Raw genomic sequence first — 23660 nt, 5'->3', positions numbered from 1 at the left:
ATAGTAGATCAGTTGGAAAATATTGGATGAAGTAGGATGCTTGATTTGCCTCATCGTAGCACATGGCTGAATGTAGAAAATCTAACCATGGTTTGCTAATGGTATTATGGAAAAATGCTAGCTATTACTGACTTCAGTGAAAAAAATATGAGTTTGTTTGTCTTTATTGTAAACAAATCTTATCCTTAGATAGTATAAACACACAGCATTTATTGTCAAATCAACCAGGACCGAGATCCAGAAGGACTAAAGCTATTTTTCTAAAGTCATAATTTGGAGTGCGTGCTCAATGATATTGCCAGTTGATTTATGGTTTTTACCTGTGTGTTGTAACAGATTGGTAGGCAGCCATGGTAAACCACTGCAGGGATATCATTTCAAAACAACAGCTCATGAGTTGGAGAGGTAGGTAGTGACAGCTTTCTGGCACTCTGCATTATCATATTAAGGCATAGCAGTAGTTTGTCTTTTTTCCAACAACATATACTAGTTGAATAATTCAGATTATCAAGAAAGGAAAAAATATAGGTATTCACTGAATTCACAATTACAGTAACAGATCGAAATGGATACAACAAAATAATATCTATTATTAAAAACATGCATCTCTGGAATATTTGTATACACATTCTTCACATGGTATTGATGACCTATGTATCATACTCCTGACACGTACGGGATCACTACAGGTTTTCGCTTGGGCAGCAGTTGTCCTTCTCTCCTGGATCGGCTGGAGCTTTCTTTAGGTGCCTTTCCAGCTTTGACAAAAGTCCAGCTGGGATAACCACATTTACTCAGGGCCTTCTTGATGTGCTGTTCTTCTGCTTCCCTGGCCGCTGTGTCAGTGGGGATAATGTTCGCTCTGTGTTGTAGCATCCTGATGACTCCCAGTTTATGCTCCAGTGGATGATGAGAGTCAAACCTTAAATACCGATCCGTATGCGTAGGTTTACGGTACACGTCAGCTTTTAGATGTCCCCCATTACTGATGGAAATCTCAGTCTAAGAAGGCTAACCTGCCACTTTTCATATCCTCCCTGGTGAATTTGATGTGTTGGTCCACCGAGTTAATGTGATCCGTGAAATGTGGTACATCCTGAGATTTGATTTTCACCCAGGTGTCATCCACATATCTGAACCAATGGCTTGGTGGTGTTCCAGGGTAGGATAGCAAAGCTCTCTTTTCCAGTTCTTCCATGTACAAATTGGCAATGATGGGTGAAATTGGGGAGCCCATGGCACACTCATGTTTCTGCCTGTAGAACTGAGCCTTGTATGTGAAGTAGGTGGAATGAAGACACAGTTCCAAAAGCAAACACACTTGTGAAAACTGTTAGTGATCCTTTATGTGCCAGGAGTATTGGAAGAGCTGAGACACTTTTTCTCTAAACACTGCAACTCCCTGGCTCGCAAACCCCAAAACACACTGTCCCAAAAATTGGTCCACCCCAAGAATCCAGTCCCCCGATACAAACAGAGGAATATAGTGTTAAGTGCAAAGAGAATTCCCATGATTTACACACTCCGGCTAAGCCGATGGCACAACAAAGAAGAGCTTACTCGTCAGACCAGGACTCCGCAGTCTATTTACACTTACAGGCCAATGGCCACTCTTTTAATGATGAGGATGCACACATCTTGGACAATCACACCATCTTACATCTCGCTGTGATTGCAGCCATTCCCCAACTCTCTGTGAATGTTACTCATGACCATTGATCAATTGTCATTGATCAGTGTTTGTTGATCAATTTGCATATTATTGATCAAGAAACTGACTTCACAGTCCGTTGTTCGTCAGTGTACTAGTTTTAGTCATTGTGCAAATATACTGTTTATAAGTTTGGGGAAACTGGATTCAGCTGAGACTGAAGAAGTCATTTGGATAAGTGATGAAACATTTCTCCCACTCAAAACACTACGAGCCGACAGTTTGTTTTTTGATTACATGACTGATTCATTTGGTGTCACCATGCAGCTGCATTCATTATTTGTTTTTTGTCAGTATCTTATATGGAGGGTGTATTTTTCTTTACTTGTAAAGGTCAGATTTGCATTCAAGCCAGAATTATGCCTGACAAAATAACATGCAGTACTTGGGAAAATGCCTTTGTGCATTAAACATATCACAGCTAATCTCTTACGAAGGAGGTGAATTCAGTAGCTTGTTACACTTGTCATAGAGCATTTCCCTTAGATCAGGTGACACATGCTACATGTGAGCTCACATGCAAACCTGCTGCATGAAGCACAGTCAACTATTGCTGTAAGAGCAGAGCATATAATCAACCTTATGTGCACACAGCAAACATGTAAATGTTTTTATTATACAAGACATTTTTGACAGGTGTTCACTGTTAGAAAAATACGGCACAGCCTCAAGACAGGTTAAAAATGCTGCATGTTAACCTACAGATAAGCTACTGCTCCACCGAATGTCAGAGTCACAAGTTGTTGGATTTTTCTTGGTAAGTGTACAGTACGATCATGATCTACAGACTGGATTAAAGAACTAAGCTTTTATAGAACAATATGAAAGACCTGCACAGAAAGGGGAAAAATTTGGATATGAAAAGCTTGAAAACACACACACAAAAAAATAACAGTAAAAATCACATTTTGGTGCTTTGTCATTTGGCCAACACTTACATAATAGAAACCAGATTCTTACCCCCCCAAAAATATAAATTTAAATATTAAAGTAACATGTAAGATGTTCTAGTTATGAAACCCAAGTTCAGCCACTACTTATGACTGAAATACTGTGTGCAAAACCCATTTAATCTTTTTACATTATGTATTTATCTCTCTATATAAGTACTGCTATTGTTAGTGGCAGGGTCTGTGAGTCTGTGCTTAAATCCAATTATATCATTACATGCATGCACGGGCAACCATGCATGCATGTAATCCAGCATTATTGTTTGTAATTTTATCTCACTGCATATCCTCACATTTCACTCTCTCTACACTATATCTATGCTTTATTAACTTACTGCTTACAGAACATTTGCTACTGTTGCTGCTTCACAATAAAAAATGCACCTCTGGCGAAACATGGGGCAACTTCTATTGTAGTGTGCACGCGCACAAATATGCAAAAATAAGCAAGTTTTCTCTTAGGTACAATCAAGTACAATCAATCATCGAAATTGCATCAGCAAGAGAAAAAATAAATTATGTTCTTTTTGGCTTTTTTGATAGTAGATCAGTTGGAAAATATTGGATGAAGTAGGATGCTTGATTTGCCTCATCGTAGCACATGGCTGAATGTAGAAAATCTAACCATGGTTTGCTAATGGTATTATGGAAAAATGCTAGCTATTACTGACTTCAGTGAAAAAAATATGAGTTTGTTTGTCTTTATTGTAAACAAATCTTATCCTTAGATAGTATAGATAGTATAAACACACAGCATTTATTGTCAAATCAACCAGGACCGAGATCCAGAAGGACTAAAGCTATTTTTCTAAAGTCATAATTTGGAGTGCGTGCTCAATGATATTGCCAGTTGATTTATGGTTTTTACCTGTGTGTTGTAACAGATTGGTAGGCAGCCATGGTAAACCACTGCAGGGATATCATTTCAAAACAACAGCTCATGAGTTGGAGAGGTAGGTAGTGACAGCTTTCTGGCACTCTGCATTATCATATTAAGGCATAGCAGTAGTTTGTCTTTTTTCCAACAACATATACTAGTTGAATAATTCAGATTATCAAGAAAGGAAAAAAATATAGGTATTCACTGAATTCACAATTACAGTAACAGATCGAAATGGATACAACAAAATAATATCTATTATTAAAAACATGCATCTCTGGAATATTTGTATACACATTCTTCACATGGTAATGATGACCTATGTATCATCTGACCAGTGCTGTTGATTGAAGAAGAGATCACAAGATAGTGTAAGCATAGTGCTTGTGAATCTTATTTGTTATTTCTGCCAGCTGAGCTTCCTGTTACTGTTAAACTGAAATAAGAAAGGAGAAAAGAGGACATAACTCAAATATCTGAGGTTTTGGAGGAAAACTATGTCCGCTACTGACAGTCTGTCTTTTTTGCTGACTTCAAATTTGATGTTGCCAAATGAAAATATGACCTGCTGTCTTCCTCTTGCTGTTAACACAACATTAAACAGGATGTGCCCAGAGAGTCACAGGATTCCAGCCTGATCCACAGAGGCAGTGAAGAGAGAGAAAGAGAAAAAACTAACACATTATAGTTCTTCTGAGTCACTGGGCATCTCTGTCTGCCCCCACACTGCATGGATGAATGCACCTGGGAAGACTTTGTCCCCTAATTTTATTTGTTGGATTCCAGCTGAACCCTGACTTGTCTGGAACACTCATTTCAGCATGGGCACCATTTCATGCTTTTTATAATTCAAACAAAGCCACTCTGCGGGGGTGGCACAGCATAGATGTTTGTGTGGATATACACAAACATAAACACCTCTTTGAAAGTTAGTGATGTGTCCTAGCATGTAACCAAGCCAGACTGGTACCGTGGCAATATGAGATATGTAAGTGGGTGGGCAATATTATAGAACAGATTACAGGGATGCGAACTGTTGGTTCATTATTGGGATACTGACATGCGTTATGCATTATGCAGCAGTGCATACTTGTACTACTACCTCAGCGCTGATTGCTGGTGGAACCTATGCTTTTTTTGTCTGCCTGGGATCCCAAAACAGTGCAAAAAGCAGAGACAAACGGCAACAATGAACAAACAAGAAATGGATTCCATTCACATTTCAATGGAATAGCGATCAGGGTCACTCTAATGTGGCAGCCTTCCAGTGTCTGATCAAGACCTGTAAGACAAACACATAAGAAACAACATCTGTGTTACACTTCTTGGGACGGGAAATTTGGAGATGCTCTGTCACCAGTGTCATTACTTTCCTTTTTGCTGTATCTTTCTCATACTCATTAATGCATACATATTTAGGACCTTCATGAATGATTAGTTGTGTTGACATGAGGATTTCACAGTGTTGAGACAGTTGTAAATGTACTCTACCTTTAAGTTTTGTCTGTAGTTCTTTGAGGTGATGGGAGGTTTGAAGGGACTGTTGTTGTGAACTGAAGTGAATTGTTCTGAATTAGAATAATTGCGTTATGAAAGGGGATATGTGTCAGCTATCCAGCTAGCTTAATAAAGTAAATGCTATTTGAAAAGATTTTTAAGGTATAAACTCTGTGCAACAAATTAAGATTGTGAGGTTCAAACCTGCTATCACAATAATATTATCTAAATGACTGTTTTCTGTTTTCTTTCTGCCGTCTGGGGGTTGTTTGCATCTGCAGCCTGAAGTAAAATTGGCAGACAGTGTGAGTCATGGTCAGATGCAAAACTCACAAAATGCTGATTTTCAGTTTACTTTAAACAATCTAATTTAAACCTTTTATTGCTCCGTTTATATAAACTGAATAAAAAAAACTGCATGACTTATGACTGTCTTTTGAGACAGAGACTGGTGGTCCATCATCTACTTTGGTTTGTGAGGTACAATGAGGCTTTATTTCACCTACTTCTAATGTTATTCTAAAGGCTGATTAGCTTCGAGGATAAGCTTCCATGTACTCAGCCAAATACTACACTGACTTGGTCTTTTAAATGTAGCTTGTAACTTCATGTGCCCAATATAGTTGTATGTAGTCCTTGGCTGTAGAACAAGGTGTACTGCTTTTAAGTAAGATGAAGAAGAGAAATAAGTGCCAGAGCCCTAGCATGAGGAGAGCCCTCAAAAACTGTCATTTTCAGCAAGATTTACATTTTTTGTTATCATCACAAAAACTGTAATTCAGTGGTTAAATTTAAAGTTTGACACGCAAACCTTTTGCAATAACATCCAAGCTTTTAGGGTCTCAAGTTTGAATGTCTGCTCTTCTCTACAGACTGCACCTTTAGCTTTACTAAGTTTTATTATGCTGCTTCAATGCTGCACAAACTACACTAGCACTTATTGAAGCTTAGTACCATTCTGCTAATAAAACATGATTAAAATGAGCACTTTAGTTTTATTACAATAACCCTTTCTTAGTGTAGTGCTACAAAATATACTTACATAAATCATGTCATTTGGATTAAAATGTAACTATAGACATCTCTTTTATGTGATCACAGATAAAGTGATGATAAAGAAAAAGATAGAAAAAGTGCAGATAAGGACACCTGATATGTTAATATCTATGACAGCAGGACTTTTAGCACCTGACTGCAGCATACAAATCTTTTATTGGTATCAGCAGTTAAAAAAAACTATTATACTATAGTTTGCTATTATATCCAGTTTTTATTAGTGTGAATATGCTTTGGCAAACATATTTTAAGGTTTTGTTTCACTGCACCAATGTAACAAAGGGAGATTAGTTGGAGCACTCAAACCTCTTTATATAAAGTCTTTTCAAGAGGATATGATAGTAATTCAGAGTGCAATGATACACTTCCTAATAGCACTATTAACAAGTTCAACACCCCTACATCTCCCTTTGAGGGAGAATATCAAAGTTTCAGAGGCTCTTAATCTTAATGGGAGAATGAGAGCATAATTCATTAAATCATCAAATATTTCAACCACGAACCCATTAAGTCCACTAAGTACTTCAAAACACTGTGCAGCTCTTCAGATAGTTGCATTCAGCCGCCACCTTATCATATGATTTAATGTAACTCAGTGGTGGGAAAGTGACACAAACCCTGATTTAAAGTTTTCACTTCAGTTTCCATTTAACAAAAGCATTTTCTTTCCAGGGAAATGTCTTTAAATTGGGAGAGCATTACAAATGCAATAATTAACCTCGCAGTGAATTAATGTCGTACATTTTGTCTTACTTACTGTGCTATCTTGCAGTTTTTCGTTGTAACAAACCGTCCTGTGTAGTGAATGTTACACCTAACCACATTGTTGGTAAAGTCTGACTCCAGCACCAAGAACTTGGGATTAACCTGGAGCTGGAGATTAAACAAAGAGGGAAGATTATAATTTACCATAAACACAAATCATTGCAAACACTGGCTGAAAACAATGGCGCTGGTATAGATGAGAATAAAATATTCTTAAATGCATTATGAATAACTCTCAACTGAATGTATAGATCTTTTTGTGTGGACATTGGAGCAATATTGATTAAATAAAATATGCATGAACAACAGACAATATGATAGATGGGAAACCAGTGGCACTGAACCATAAGGTGCTGCAACCTGAAAAACTCCAGATAACAAGAAACCTAAAAACTTCATGACCTGGATCAATTTGTTTTGGTGGCCTTGACCCTTTCTCACTCTATGAAATGTACTCCTGTGCTGCTTGCTAACTTGCCATGCCCATGGACGTCTGAGTCTCACTTGACTCTTACCTTTAGTATATAGTTTCCTGGTTGGATGTCAGTGATATCTATCCACTGGCAGTCAATATCAGCATTGTAAGTATCGTAGCAGCCTGGGCTCAGACCCTGAAGAAACAGAGGCAAAAAGAGAGGTCGTAAGGAATACTGATCTATGCCAAAAACAGCTGTAATGGTCAAAAAGTGAATACGATCGGATTATCTAATAAACATGAACAGAGCATAGAAGTTTATTGCTAATGTAACATCAACAAGCTAAATTTCATCAGGGACCATTTTTTACTAATACATCAATTGTCAGATGTATGTACTGGTGAAATACTGATATGTTTACTTCATTTTTAAAAGTGGACTAGTCACAAAATGCATACCTACAGAGGATGGATATTGGCATGGTTCCTGATAACTATGATGTGAACCACCAAAGAATAATTGCCATTATATCCACTTCTGATTTTGTTTCTTGGATTACCTGAGTGTGAGCAGTGCAGGCATATCGCTTCAGGTGACCAAAGTCACATGTGGTGTCCTCCAGGCAGAAGCTAGCCTTGTGTCCCTCCGCCACTTTACGACCAGTACTGACCTCAAGTAAATCATAATGGCTGAACTCATCCATACTATGGTAATGTCTGTCAGAATGAGCAAACACACAATCAAAGTGGGCATCAAAAAGTTCAAACCAATGCTAATATTAGCAGTTATACAGTGTATCTCCATGGTAAAGTGTCATAGGAGAAATTACAATTAGTTTATTAATGCCGTTATGCTGCTATTGTACTTGTTTTGCCTTCTTTGCTTAATTTTAAGTTATTCAAATTTAAACTTCTAAGACAAAAACTGAATTGATGTACTGTCTATTCAGCCCGGTGACCTCAGCTGTTAACATTTTGTAACTGACGTTGCACCTTGACTGAACACATCATAAATCATCAAAGGGTAATGATACTAATTAATGACAACAATAAAGCATTGCTGAAGCAAGGTATTAGCACCCTAATGATGTATGAATGTTACTAATTAGCTTGTACAAATCGGCAAGATCAGAGGTGTTTGCGTGTGTGTGTGGGTGTGAGTTGGTGTTTACGCTTTTTTTTTTTGTTTGAGCATGGTTATTTTTAAGCGTGCATGCACATATCAATGTGTGTCATTTGTATGTCACAGTATGAACACATTGCTATGCCTCTGTGTTTGTGTGTTTGCACAGCTTTAGCAGCTTAGGAAAGCCTGGATGCACATGACCACTGATCATCTCAACTGAACCGGAATATCAACCGAGTGGCTCTTAGTGTATGACTCTGTCAATGAGCCGGTCCATTTGAAATCATCTGCAATATTAACTGCTATGTGGCTTGATCATCTCCCAAATGTCAAAGTGACCCAGGATGCTATTCGCTTTTTACAAGCATGCTGTGCACATAATTGTGGTGCAAGCAGGCATGTGCATATTTGCATTGAGAGGTGACAACATAATTTGATGTTGATGAGGAAGCCCTACTTTTGGGTCACTATTTTGATGGATTTTTGCAAAACACTTGCAAGAACTGAGTTATTAAATCATAAAAAATAGAAATATGCATTTCTTTGCCAAATTCGTTTCACTTTTTTGGGGTGGGGTTACCTTTCTTTATTTTCCTTTTAAGTTTTAAGTTTAAAGCATTTTCTTTAACTTGAGTTTACATGGTTCTGTTTTCAAGGACAATAAATTACAAAGAAAATATCTGCACCAGCACTGGAACACAGTGATAAGTTTAAGGAGTAGTTGATGGGTTTCTTTACATGATGTTATTCGTTATACAGATACAGTGTTATAGCAGCAAGATTTATATTCTAAGTAGCTACAGTTATAAAACTATTAATTAATGTATAGATGTAGTCTAATATGGAGAATGTAGGGGGAAACTAAATTCAAATAATAAAAAAGCCTATTTAAAAAAACAAACAACTAATACATTATGCATTACAGGAAACACTTAAATTAGTAGTTGTAATATTTTTTTTTTATATCATTGCTAAGTTCCTCCATTGCTTCGTCGTGGTGGAGACTAGCTATAGCGGGTGAGGTAAGCACTGGATCCGTTACTCTCAGACACACTCAGACTATATAAATATTGCCCTTTTGCCTTACTTCATAGCCTGTGTTTCAACACAGCAACAGCTTTTACTGGAACAGTCATTAAAGATTGAAGGATGGCTTGGAAGGAAAAGTGGGTACTTTCCACTGATGGAGCAAGTGACCATTCAAGGACTCATTTGTTCCATAGAAGAGCCAACCAATTAGGGAATGATTTCAGGTAGAAACCTGTCTGTTGTTATCTAAGGCTAAACACTGTCTTCATTCTAACGCAGGCCATAAATTACTATTTTGTCTCTTTTGGCGTACAAATATCGTAGACTGTGGCTGTTTACATCCTGTTTTTTTATTGGGGGGTAAATGGGTACGCACGCAATTTGTGTGAGTGCATACATTCACATTTGTGTATAAAACAAGGAGGGAACTTGAAGGCCTGGAATGCTGAAACACAGCATTTCTTTGTGTTCCTGGAACTGGCATTCATTTCAGTGGCAGTCTTGAGATGATTATCTTCAGCAAGTGTGTGTATGTGTTTGTGAAATAGAAAGAAAGGGTGCAGGAAGCAAAGCTGGATGACGAGATGCCTGGAAGGGTCCCTCTCCTCTTTTGATTTTTGGATCCCCTTATTGACTATGTCAACTATAGGGAATGTAGTGTTGGAAGGACATATAGGGGATTTAACAAGAATAGCTTGTATTGGTAATGTACAAAACATTCCAATCCTTCTTAGTTGTGAGTCATTTTCCACTCGTCTAGCAACAAACAAGACTTTGAGGGTTCCTCAGATCAGAGCGAGGGTTATAAAACACAGGAATTACAGTAGGTTCTTTGAGAACTATTTAGCAGTGACCTGACATTTGCCTACCAAAATGTGGAGGACCAGGATATGAAGACATACATCAAAGCACCTGCATAAATAGTGGCTGTAATCTTTGACCAAAAAGGTCACATAGCTTAATACAGTTGTAACATATGAGAGTGAGATAAATAGAGCACAGGCTGAAGAATTCTATTAGTAACTAGTGAAAAATGAGTCAAACAGTTTTAATGAACTTCTGATTCTTTCACCACTGGAATAAAAACATGATCTATCTGGATTTCTTTGTTCTCATTCGTGTAAAAAAAAGATACAGAATTTCAACATGTTACAACAATTGATGCTCAGAGAGAGCTCCTTTTTTCATACCTATGTGCAAAAAATAGGAGTGGATGAAATGAAAGGCAAAACTGTCAACTGTCACTTGATTTGACAAAAATGTAGGGCAGGAAAGTTTATTGTAAGAATCTGGGCTAGAGATTTTCTTCCCCTAAAGAGGCTTCTTTGTAACCAAACACTCTGTCCCAGTAACCCATATCTGTGCTATCATACTTTAGCAGAAATTTGATCTAGTGTCATAGATTGACAGGAAAAATTGATTGATTTGTCATTCTGATCACACAGTCAGCGGAATGATTGCCTTGGCTTTCTGCCTCTTGGGAACCACTGTGTAAATGTAGACTGATGTCAAGCAGCAACAACACTGCCAATCTCCTAACGGCCAGTCAACATTCCTCTAAGATGAGAAAAGTAAGGAGAGCCTTGATCCTGTGTCAGCAAGCAGACTTGTTGAAATGGAGATTTAAAAAAAAACAGCCTTCATTTAATATAATATAAGAAAAGAATAATATGTCTCAAATCACCCCTTCATTACTTCTCATAAATTGTTTATCTTAGTCAGCTTAATTTATATATATACTAAATAAACTCCAGCTTGTCCAGAATGCAGCAGCCAGCTGGACATGACTTCTATTTTAGCTTCTTAGTTACTGGTTAACTTTAGACTTGATTTGAAGATTTAATTGGCAGACTTTGAGGCACAATCTAGACATTCTAGACTAGACTTGCACTAAAGTATAGTAAAGATCATCTAACACCTTTTTTGCCACGTGGCAGCCTGGGGTCCTCAGCCAAGGCTCTGTTAGTATGTCCAGAATCTCATCTGAGAACCTAAGGAGGCTACCAGCCTTATGTTGTTAGGGGACCTAGTCTCTAGAGCAGTCTTCATGAGGCGATCAGATTAGCGAGTTCCCTAATATCTCTTAAAGACATATTTCTATATAAGTTCTATGTACTGAGAAAGACAGTGAGAGTTCTGTTTGTCAAATTGGTCAAACCAACACAGCTGTATTCCATTATTTTTTGTGTAATGTGGCTTGGCTCTGGACTCCACAGGTTACCAACCTCTGCTCTGTAGTCAGATTACTGAAAGTGAAACAGGACTTTTTTAGTCAACCAGCTCAAGGTCTGTCCTTATTTGTGAAGTGATCATATAGGCTACAACACAGAGTTTTCATGATAGTATGACACCCAAGACAGCTGACCTCACATCGCACTGAAAAACTGAAAAAGAATCTTTTAGGTGTCCCAGTTGGATATGCAGTCCTATACCGATTCATGTGGCCATATGGCAATAAAGCTTTTTATACTGCCATTCACACAGTAGTTAAATACTGTTGCTTATGTTTTATTCCTTAGTGCAAAAACACAGCTTGCTTGGGTGTGATGAATATTCTTGCTTTGGTGGATTCAGTGTAATTAACCATTCGTATTTGATACTTCTCCGACTCTACATTTTTAGCAACTAATCCTTGTAAGGATTTCTTATTATTCTTAATGGTATGTACCTGTCTCTCATGCACAAAGAACAAAAAATGTTCTCTTAATTGAAGTTGAAATAATTAAAACTGACAATTTTAAGAAAACAATGAGGACATATTTTAAATATATTGGTTAAAATAAATGCATTCATTCAACTGAATCTGGAAATCTGCTGTGCACTATTGTACATTATTAAGCACTTACTGATGACAGCTGTGCCACTCCCAGGTATGACGTGGCCTGTTCGGCATGAAGTCAGCAGTTCCCTTGTTCTTCACTCGCTGTGGAAATCGTAGCAGGACCCTCACATCATAGTCAGTGGTCTCAGAGGTATAGGCAGAGCTAAATTGTGCACATATACATGAAGACAAAAATGATGAGGGGAAGTGTTGGATGCAGGCATGTCTGTTTCTCATAACTAAGACAAGGAAAAAAAGAGCCCAACTGAAAATCTTCGAGGCAGGAGCACAGTTACTAAATAATTCATTCTACAGATTAAAACCATCTCTCCAAACACACTGTTTCAACATGGGCAGTGGGGGGAAAAAACGCAACCTATACACAATTAACTTTTTGTGCGAAAAAGGAGACACAACCTCGAGTTCACAATACCACTGAAAATCTAAGCCATTCATCTTGTGACTGTTGTTGACATTGGAGTGTATGGCAAATTACAACAGCCCATCTGTGGGTGATTGCTGCAGACTCAAGCAGGATATGAAAGGGCTTTGAGGGATGGCTGTGCTTGTGATGGGAAGAGAGCAAATAGAGGAGCCACAGGGACAACACACTTCCATCATTTCAATGGTGTCCTTAGTGCAGAGGCAGTCAAAGGGCCCAGGCCTGAGGCTCAGGGGATGCTTTTCACCAACACTGAGAAATGAAAGTAAGGACAGCCTCTATCCAGTCTTTTAAAGGGACCAGGATTTAGCTCATGTAAGTTGTGCTGTTAGTCAACTTTTTTTCATTATTTATTTCAGAAATTATTGCACGGAATGGATATAATCCTGAAGGCTGAGTTCAAATAATGGATGGTTCACTCGCCGGTTAATGCTGCCCAAAGGTGAAGCAGCTCATAAAAACATGCTAGTCTTTCATAAAACTTTACATTTTGTTGTTAATGCATAAACCAAAGTGTGTAACCTGGACAGGACTCTAGCCTATGAAAAGTGCTACACAATTTAGTGTTCCCATTTACTGTTTTTGCAAACAGGCTCAATGCTGCCCTTAACCCCTTAATGCCCAGTGTATCATTCGATACATACAGATTTGTTTTTGTTTTTTATACACTTCTACATAAGAGTGACCCCCCCTCCCCAACCCCCCTGAAAAAACTAAATAAATTCTAACAATAAAAGGGTATTGTGGAATTTATTTAGTAGAAAATGCAATGCAAATTACAAACCATATATGGAAATTAAAATGTAATTAATTAAAAAAAAAAAATCAATAAACTCGATTTTCAAAGAAATTACAATATTTGGTAATTATTTCATGGTTCAGACATTAAAAGGTTAAGCTTTTTAAAATAAGAATTTGTCACAGGCACAAAAACTAAAGAAATATACGAATAAACAAACATAGGATGTCTTTACCTGGACAGACATTTCTCCTCAGCAGCACAGCGAAGAGAGTACATGTGGGCTCTCTGAATATACGTCGAAGCCTGGACATAGTTGGGATCAGGGACCAGGTCAGGCAAACCTGGAATAACATATAGACTGTTCAGCCTCTGTTGTCATTCACCAAGTTATCCAGTATCACACAATGCTGCTACAAAAGAAGTTCTAACATTTGGAAACAAAAAATATTTTTACACATATAATTTGAATGCTGTAGTAATGAATTCGTTGTAGTTCAAGCAGACAAATGCATTTAAAAAATCCAAATTCCAAGTTCACCTAGTTTTCAAAGTTTTTTTTTTTTTTTTTAAGAGAAAGGTAAATGGAGTGGTGTTGATGGAAGAGATAATGGGCAAAATTTCAGCAACATGGCCCACAGTTCAAGAGTGGGTTACACTATAGACCCAGTGACCACTAATTACTGTGCATTCCAGATTATTATCATGGCTTTCTAATGAGACACTTTCGCTGTGAGGGGCCTCTTTGACAGAGGTGAATTAGGGGTCAAAGAGCGCAAGGGTTACATCTGAATCCATTATCTACAAAATCCCCCAAACAAAAAAGAAGTATACAGCCTCACCCCGATTATATGTACTTATAGTGTCAGTCTTATTAAATATACAGTATCATTTATTTAAAAGGTGGAAAAAAATATATACCTTGCTCGCCTACTTGCTTGGCTAATATAATGTGATCTTCCAAAATACAAATTTTGACATGAACATGTCACTTCAGCTTAACCTTAAATGTAACAAACAGACAAGTCATACCTGCTGGGGACAAGGCTAAATTTGGAAATGTCTGAGAGTATTACAGAAGGGCTGGTTGCAATTCGGCCCAGGTTTTTCCACTATTTTTGTTTCTCAAAACAAGTGACAAAGATTAAGAGATGTAGCAAAGTAAACAGTGATACATAGAGAAAGCCAGACAGAGCGAGAGAATGTAATGTATGTGCCAGGACAAAACAACAATGATCTCACACCAACTTCTGTTTTTAAAGTGGGTCACTGACCACATCTGTTAGAAAAACTGAGGAATAAGTTGAAAGAAAAAAAAGCAGGCCTGACTTGCCAGCAATGGTCTGTGACATGGCTTATCACCTCTCTCTGTTTGGTTCGCAAAGGCCAGGCACATTTAAATGTGAGCTTGTTCAAACAACTGAAAGTCAAACCTTCTGACCTGTAAGCCTGGAAATCACCAAATCAAGTGCAATCTTTAATTCATGTTGTAGTGCGAGTGCAATGGGGGTAAAAAACAAACAAACAAACATATCTTTTGATTTAGGACTCACAATAATGTGTTTAGTTGTAGCATGTTGTGGAAAATACACAGAAATGTCCTGCCATCTAACATCCAGGTGAGTCTTCCCCCCCAACTTGCAAGTTTAAATAAGGACTTTCCCTTTGAGGAGGCTGTGTAAATATCCCATCTGACATCTCTCTCTGAAGAACACATACAAGACAGGGGAAGACTTCCTGCGCCAGACCATGTAAACACTGTAAACCAGTGTGAAACACAGAGGTTTTCCAACAGAACTCTCAACTCCAAATATTTTCTCCTCACCCTAGGAAGGCTTTGTTCTCTGCCCCCTAATCTTTTGAGATGTGAAAGTGGGTCTCTTTCAGAAGGATAAAGTGTATTGAGACGCCAAAGCTGATCGGCTCTCAACAGCATGTGACAAAGCCGCACATTACACTCTAAGTGGGGCACAGAGAAAAGAAACTGAATCTTGCCAAGCTTTTTATACCATCGAATATAGGATAATAAAAGACATGAGGTCTCCCTTTCTAGATACTCCCATGTTGAGCTAGAGCTGTTACTGCAAAAAGATTGGAATACTTAAAATTCAGTGTTCTCATTTGAATATGTAGAATCATAATCACAACATCTGACCCACATGGTTAACTCTAAACTCAAATATTCCTTTGTTGGTTTATTTATATTTTCCACTTCTCCTTGCAATATGGCATCTATGTCGTGCACTTTGATGTTTATTAAACATTTTAGTTTTGGTGGTCAGTGAGCATGTTACAGATTAACTTTAGTGAGATGTTGAAATCTTTTCCTTGTATGCGAGAAAATAGTGGTGAATGTAATGAATGCAATAACTGCAGCACTGTACAAGTTACTGTATAATTATTCTCACTCCTGACTGTAGGAGGCTTTGCTGGTGAATATGAGAATATGAATATTGAGCTATAAGCACAATATTCACTGCCAGAAAACTTCACTGAAGATTACGTAGTATTCACAAAAACACTGTAAAGGAGTAGCTTCCAAAACTAGAGGCACACAAAGCCTACACAGACAAAATCACATTTGTGGCAATATAAAGTAAATGGCCTTGGTTGATCACCTTTATTTTGCAAATATGTCTCCGTTTTAATCATAATTTGATAAAGTTATTATATGCTGAGGATGGCAGAGACGTGAGTTAAGCCTTTCCTCTTTCTAGGCCTGGGTTGTGGCTCATGTAAAGTGCCTCATAGCCAGTGTGGGTCAAGAAATATAACAAACTTGTTAAACTGTTGTAATTTTGCACATATGGTTCTAGGGCCACATATTGTAGTATGTCACATCCTATTGGCTGCATATTATCTGGCATTCAAGCTGGTGGTTGTGCACTACAATCAGTGTTAACACCTGAGAAACAACTGCAGCTATTTGTACATTCATGTTTTTGTTGCCAGTGATGACATTTACCATGTTGCCCACCTCCGCTTAACCTAAGACCTCTATGTGCTTGGTATTTTACTTTTGAACTGATTTTAGTAGAAATTATTTGTAATGAGAATTTTTGTTATTGCAACTGATACAGATTATACTTGGTGTGTATTCTGTGCTTCACAGTGTCTGATACAATACACGATTGAATTTAAAAATGACAGTGTAAATACACTTCTCTTCTTACATCACCTTTAACACAACTTTACTATAGATCAGAGTAGTTATTATGATACTCTGCCAGTTTAATGCCTTGCCGTGACGCAGTGCAATAAAAATGTCAGCTTTTCAACAGCTCCCAGTGACTGAATCTTTATCACAATGATTACTGAGAGCACTAAGGCATCTGCACACATGTTGGCTTTTTGTGCCTTGGAAATGGCTCCCAGCTCTAGAGTATTTAATGAATGAGTCTTGTAAGGCGTACAGCACACTAGAGAGACTGCTGTGCAGTATGGCAGATTATTGAGTAAAACAAAACGATAAACCTGCATTAACAGTCTGAGAATCTCATTGGAGGCCCTCATCTCCTCCCTATTCAAACCAGACACAGCTTCTGGCACGCAGAATATAGACACACATGTTGTTTGCATTGAACCAAGTCATTTCAAAATCTACATAGTGCTGAAAATAAACTTTTACCTATTGAGAACAATACTGTAATAATTTATGAAAATGAGTGTTATTAATTGCTAATAGTTTAAAAGAAATCATAACCTATGGCAAATAAACATTTCAAAGACAGTTCACTGCATGCTTTGACCCTCCTCATACTTCCCCCGAGGACTCTTACTAAATATTTATTTGATTTCCTGTAGCTGAAGCAATGGACCCCATGTGTTACAGGGACTTTCCACACTCTCCCTTCCCCTAAGGGAGTGGTGAAGTACTGTATCACCCTCCCTTGTTTCCCCTCAACTGCCATCAAACCCAGGAGGTAGCCACCAACACCCCGTCACCAGCCCCCTCCTATGAGGTCACCACCATCATTACTAAACTCCACACGCCTCATGAACCAGTGTACTTTGTAGAAGCACAGCACACCCCCACACAAAACACAGGGTTTCTTGTGTCTGCTCTCTGTACATTGGCAGGCTTTGCTCGGCACCTGGTTTCAATAACCATACAAGTGGGAAAAGATGAACCTTGTGTCGACTTTTCTTTGTTTGTAAACTGAAAGAAGTTGAATTTTAAACAGCTGTTTCATTCCGATTACTTCAGATTTCTGATAAACATGGAAGAAGATGACTGGAAAAACTTTACGGTGTACTTGAAAGGGTGGTGGCCTTTCTATTACTCTCGGTCTTGCATATTTTGCATTCATATCTAGAGCAACAAGAGAGATCAGATGGCCAGCTTTTCATTTTTTGCCTCACAGACTGAAATACCTTGGGTGAATGCCTAGAACTGAACATGTGCCCTGTTTGAACTGAAAATGTCAAATATAATAAGTGCTTCAAGATTTCCTTGAAAACCAAACACAATCTTGGATCTAAAGCCATTTCACTTGTGTCACAGCCTAGTTTAATATTATTAAGATGTAGCTAAATGCGCTAACCAAAGTGGTCAATGAAAGATACACTGTGTTAGTTTATCAATGCCAAAATAAACCATACTTTACCTCTCTGATTTGGTCGGTACACACTAACGCCATTCGAATTAGGGTTCTCAACGGCAGAATTTAGAGAATTTCTGCCTGAGGGAACGGATTGTACGAAGGGAGGCTGGGGTCTTCCAAATGGAGGAAACTGCTCATATTGGGGGCTCCTGACTGGCGGTTGATTAGCAGGTCCTGATCTGTCTACTATCACAGGAGGGGCCTGGTTGGCATCAGGGGCAGGAATGGCAGGAGCAGATTCCTCATTGAAGAGACTGTGAGTGTATCTGTGGTCCAGACCATCAGCAAATGGCAGCTGGGGAGCACGTGCAGGCACCACAGGATTGGATGCGTAGCCATATGACTGGTAGTAATGATAGCCATCATCAGTAAAGTCAGACGGAGAGCCTGGGAGCACAGGGGCCAAACCACCTCCATATATACCTCCAGTATACCCTCGCCCAGTGCCATATCCTGTTCCACCATACGCTCCACCAATAACAGGCTGAAAGGGGGGCTCGTAGCTCCTGACTGGTACATCCCCGAAACTGGGGTCATAAGGCACTGGTTGGAAAGGAGGCTGTTGAGGCAACGGGTACTGTGGGTAGGCTGGTATGTTATATGAAGATGAAGAAAAGGAAGAGGATGATGATACTGAGGAAGAGCCTGTAGATGGCCGGAAGCGACTGCTAGAGGATCCCTGGAATTGGCTACTTCCAGTGCTACCTGTGGTTTGTCTCCAATTATCAGGCACTTGTCCAAAGCCAAAAGGATGCCTTGCCTGTCCACGGACAGTTTCAGAGGATCCTCTTGAAGGAGCCTGTCTGCGGACATTGCCTCCTTGAGGTCTGCGTGAAGAGCGTGGACGAGAATCTGCCACAACCACCCTCGGCCCTCTGTCCTGGGTCCCTTCCCCAGCAGGAATGTATTCAGCTCCACTGTTCAGTAGGCTAAAAACCTGGCCATTGTTCTCCCACTGAATCACCTGCCTCCACGGGGTGGAAGAGCTGTCCTGCCCTTCACCCTGGCTCTGTCCCTGAGTCTGTGTGGCAACCTGAGCCTGCCCTGAACTCAACGGGATGAATGCCAAACATGCCACAAAAATAGAAAACATACTGGCTCCAACGACAGCACACCTCCCAGAAAACCAGACAAAAAAACAACAACCAAAAAGCAACAAAAACAAACTAACAAAAAAATACTTTCCAAGTCCACCAGAAAATCAAACTTAAACCACCTGCAGTTCTGTCAATAAAACATGTGTTTCCTCTTCCCGTGGGTAGAGCTTTGGTGCAAGTGTTGAGAAAGATGCAGAGTTGAAAAGCCTGTGGTTGAGTGCATCTGCGGTTCTTCACTGCCAGCAGCAGAGGAGGTTGAATGTGCATTCAGGAGCAATGACACCCAGGAGAGTGAAAATGGGGTTCAGCAGACCCACTATTGGTGTTACCCTCTGCTAGTGCTATGAGAATATGCCCTGACTTCTCGTGTGTCTTCTAGCTCGCCTGTCAGTAGACTGAGCATTGCTCTCTGCCTTCAAAAAAGAAAACCCTGTGCACTGCACGACTGCAAGCTTCTATTTGCCTGATTGCTTACAACGGGTTGTGAAAAAAAATCTCAAACTTTTTTTTTTTCTTTTTTTTAAGGGGAGGTCCTGCATGGCCCTAGTGCTAGTGATATTCCTTACATGAGCTTCCCCAGAGTCAATATTATTATCTTCAAAGGAATTCAGACATAGTAAAACATCTTTCTTTTATCCTTGCGTGAATTCTTATAAGCCAATATAGACAGTGTGACCTTGACTACTCCAGAGGCTTGTTAAATTGACACTCTGTTTTTAAAACTTTTGAAATTACAGCACCCTTGTGCAGATGGTTAATTACCTAATTGGTTACAGGAGTTGTCACAAAACCACTGATGCAAGCCACACAATAAATATCCTCTGGTAGCATAAAGCACTTCTTAACTTTGAAAGGCATTTTGAGTGGACTTTGCAGAGTGAACACAGAGTGAATATAAATGGGATATGCTCAATGTAATATAAGCTATTCTCAAATATGAATGAAATAATATCATCCTTCAACACAGTTCTCTCTTTATATGGTGAATTTTAGAAAATGTGTTTTGTATACCCCACCCAAAGAAATATCAAACTACGGTCAATTACAACAGTGTTCAAAACCCTCCTCCCATCAAAAACAAACAGTCCTCCCTTCTCCACCCCTCATTCCCTTTTCTACTTGTAGTCCCCTGAATGCACAAAAGACATGCTGAGAGTATATTCCATGTTCCCGAGCAAGACAGAACTGCGTGTGCTTTTGTCTGTGAATACTTCTAAATCAGTCATGCACTCTGAGGCCCTCATTTATACAATGTTCAGTGAGAAAAGTCATTAGTAAACACATTCACTTGGGATTTGAAACTGTTTGGTTGCTGCTTGCCTTGATAGAGTGCACGCAGAAACAATCAGATTTCCCCGTTATCAAAGTCAGCAGTTTGTATTTTCCTTGGCATGTCTCACCAGGGCAAATGGCCACAACATGCCACAGACCAAAGAAAGGACAACATTCTTCCAGAGCTGTAGTGGTAAACATTCACCATGGCTCTCTTAAAAAGGATAGAGAAAACAACCTGAAGCTGATTTCAATGTGTCATGTAAATGTGGTGCAAAGCATCATTAAATGTGTGAGTTTGTCTGAATTTTTGCTGTGACACTTTATGAGGTGATTTAAAGTGGTATAAAAAAATTCCTTTAGGAAGGACAATATCCAATACTTCATACCCACATTGCCCCACTTTGTTGAGTACTTATTAAAGCTGAGATTCTTTTTTTCTTTTTCTTTTTTTAGAGCAACCTTGTTTTTATGACTTGCATGCTCCTAGACTTCTTTTTTGGCTAGTTAAGCTTGAGGGTTTTTCTTTTTCTAATTACAGATTGATCCCAGAGGATTTTCCTGGGAGTCAGAAATTGCTGCTTAAAAGAGGAAGACCAATAGAAAGCCCCGGTGCCTTGAAATCTTGTCACTGAGACATTCCTTAGAGATTAAGCTAAGTTGTGAGGCAAGGTTGGCTGTTTTTGTGACTACTGTGTGCATCTGCTGTCTGCTGGAAACACCATGTACCCTGTGAAGTACGGTGAAAGAACACATTGATCTCAGTGACTATACAGCACAGGAGGAAAACCCAGGGAGTAGGTATCCTGCTGAGAGCAACCTTTAGTTGCACTGAATCAGAGCTAGGCATCCTCTTATATACTTAGAACTTTATCCTATGAAACAGTGTATGTAGACAGTACATACCGACGTTACTGAGTGTTATTAGTCTAGAATTATATTGAATGGAAGGTTTAGTTTAACTCTTTACAAACACTTTTAAATCAGGCGAGATTTCTTTTCTTTTTTTTTTTTTTCAAAAGAGCTGTCTCTTTTTCCATAGGGATGCTTTTTCTGCAGTGTAGATTTCAAGTTAATTTTGACAACTGACACAAGAACACATAAGCAAATCACAATATAATGAAAAAAAACCCTCTCTTTCTTAGAAGAAAAAAGTTTGCTGCTGACAGTTGGCATAAGACCTGGGTTTTCGCAATATATATATTTTGATCCTTCCCTTATTTCCAAAATGAAAGACACTGTCTGTTACACAACTAAAAGATAGATGAAAGCCATGCAGAAAAAAGACAAAAGTTATATTGGCTGTCAGTGTAGAACATCTACCTTCTTGCACATACCCACAATGCCCTGTATTTGTGTGATGTAAAATGGAACAACGCAGCAATAGTTCAGCAAACATGGTTTTATGAAGTGAGACTTGTGTTACGGCTAAATTTGTGTATTCAATGTCAAACATGAAAACCCCACTTCCTGAAGTCGGCTAAGAATTTGACACATTCAGCATTTTGTTGTCCTACAGCTTTCCTTCCCCATCTGTAATCTGCTTGAGAAACATAAAAGATTGCTGTGGCGGCATTTTTTGTGGAACATTTCCAGCTCTTTGGCAAATGATTTTTGGGTCATGTTGGGGAGTTTTTTTGTTTTGTTTTTTTAAATTTAATCCAAACATTAAAGAATACAGAGCCTTTGTTGTTGAGGAGCATTGATTTGATCTGTAACGTAGGTGTTAAAATAGGTCAGTGAAATTGTTTCAACATTCCTGCAATAAAAAAAGGGTTTATTATTTCAGTTAAAACAGGCCTGCAAGTACAGTACACCAAACAATAAGTTCATTTATAGCTTTACATTAAAAAAAATCTACTTTGTACTTGAGACTTGCAGCAATCCACAACCACAAATTGCAACTGTTTGACACTGTAATAACTGTTGACTCTTGAGGAACACATCAGATCCCCTTCGCTTTTATCTTTATTCACAGCATCTCCAATATTAAGTAATTATTTCCATTCACAACTTCCTCTTCACTACGGCAGGGATTCAACAGCTGAGGTAGGCGATTGCACGCACATTTGGTAATACCTTTGGAGCAGTCAGCCTTTGAAGTACCCACCTGCTTTCCATTAATTTCATTTTCATTCAAGGAGAGTTATCAGGCACCTGCACTCTGTTCTTGGCTCAATATCAGATACTAGGAGACAGAAACAATAAAAATACCTTCAATCACAGGATCACTTAAATTTGTTTTTCTTTCCTTGCTCAACATTAAAATGAACTTGTGATCCTGCTGTTAAAAAGACTCATATTGATTGACTGTTTCAATCTTAAATGTGCTGTAACAAGGTGCTATTTTTTGTGGAAAACACTTCTGTTTTATAGTGCCATTAGAACTGGGATAGTTTTCTAAATGTGTTCACACAACAGCAGTGCTCAGTTATGAGGTCCTAAATGCATGTTGTGAGTTTTTGTACTCCAAAGTGCAACACCATAAGGTACAGTTAAAGCTAATAAGCGAGCAGCTAGAAGCTCAGAGTCTTTTTAAACAATCCCTGTATCTTTAAAAAATATTAAAGCAAAACAGATCTTTTTTTTTTTTCTCTGTCAATCTGGAACCAGTCAGGACTTCATATAGTAATCTTAATTTTATATAAAGTTGTGACTCACCGCCCCTATGAAGATTTAAAATGCTGAGATAAATCCTAGTTGGATTCTTTTTAAAGCCTAATTCATCTGGAATACCAAATATTTTTATTATGAGCACATGTTGAAAAACCTCTTTTCTAATTACTTCACATAGACCTAAAGATCTGTTAGTGACCATCTCCCAATCCCCAGTCACAATTTAAAAAAAGTTTACATTCCCTGACTGGTTATCAGTGGTAACTAATGGTAACTAGAGGTTTCTGGCAGTTGCTGCAATGCTAAAGATCAGTTCATGTAGACCTAGACACCGGTCAGTGTATCATATACTACATATATCATATATAATTTTAGTATATAAAAGGAGCACCTATTATTTTGAAGGCAAACATATTATTTTCAGTGCTAACACACACGTTTACTTTGAAAAATAGTGTCTTTAGTTTTTGGTTTGTTTGACACTTTTTCAAGCTCCATCACAGCTCGGAAAGTGGATGGTGAGTTTTCTCAGACAGATCCACTTTTTCCATGGAAGCTACAGTCGACAGCAGCAATCTGCTAGTGATCAAAACAATCAAATCAAATGTCATCGTCCAGTAGCCACTCACTAACTGGTTAG

General features: G+C 38.6%; 1 protein-coding gene across 2 annotated transcripts; it reads right to left on the bottom strand.

The window, feature by feature from the left end:
- loxl1 (lysyl oxidase-like 1) lies at nucleotides 1-19610 on the bottom strand. 2 transcript variants are annotated; one of them, XR_005693143.1, is made up of 8 exons: nucleotides 18039-19610; nucleotides 13667-13775; nucleotides 12276-12413; nucleotides 7835-7991; nucleotides 7375-7470; nucleotides 6852-6967; nucleotides 3861-4823; nucleotides 1-650 (listed from the first exon to the last, which is right to left on the bottom strand). XR_005693143.1 is itself a non-coding variant. In XM_040011450.1 (7 exons), exons 1-7 carry the CDS (start codon nucleotides 19126-19128, stop codon nucleotides 4817-4819), a joined length of 1713 nt encoding a protein of 570 aa, XP_039867384.1. In that variant the 5' UTR covers nucleotides 19129-19610; the 3' UTR covers nucleotides 2307-4816. The 2 variants fall into 2 exon arrangements, 1 of the variants encoding a protein (XP_039867384.1); XM_040011450.1 differs by lacking the exon at nucleotides 1-650 and having other exon boundaries at nucleotides 2307-4823.
- Nucleotides 19611-23660: the final 4050 nt, after the last annotated feature.

The sequence above is a fragment of the Simochromis diagramma genome, unplaced genomic scaffold (genome assembly GCF_900408965.1).
Source record: "Simochromis diagramma unplaced genomic scaffold, fSimDia1.1 OVJJ01000603.1, whole genome shotgun sequence".
Lineage (NCBI taxonomy): Eukaryota > Metazoa > Chordata > Actinopteri > Cichliformes > Cichlidae > Simochromis > Simochromis diagramma.
The sequence above is the reverse complement of the archived record's forward strand: the minus strand, read 5'-3'. Positions and strand labels throughout refer to the sequence as shown.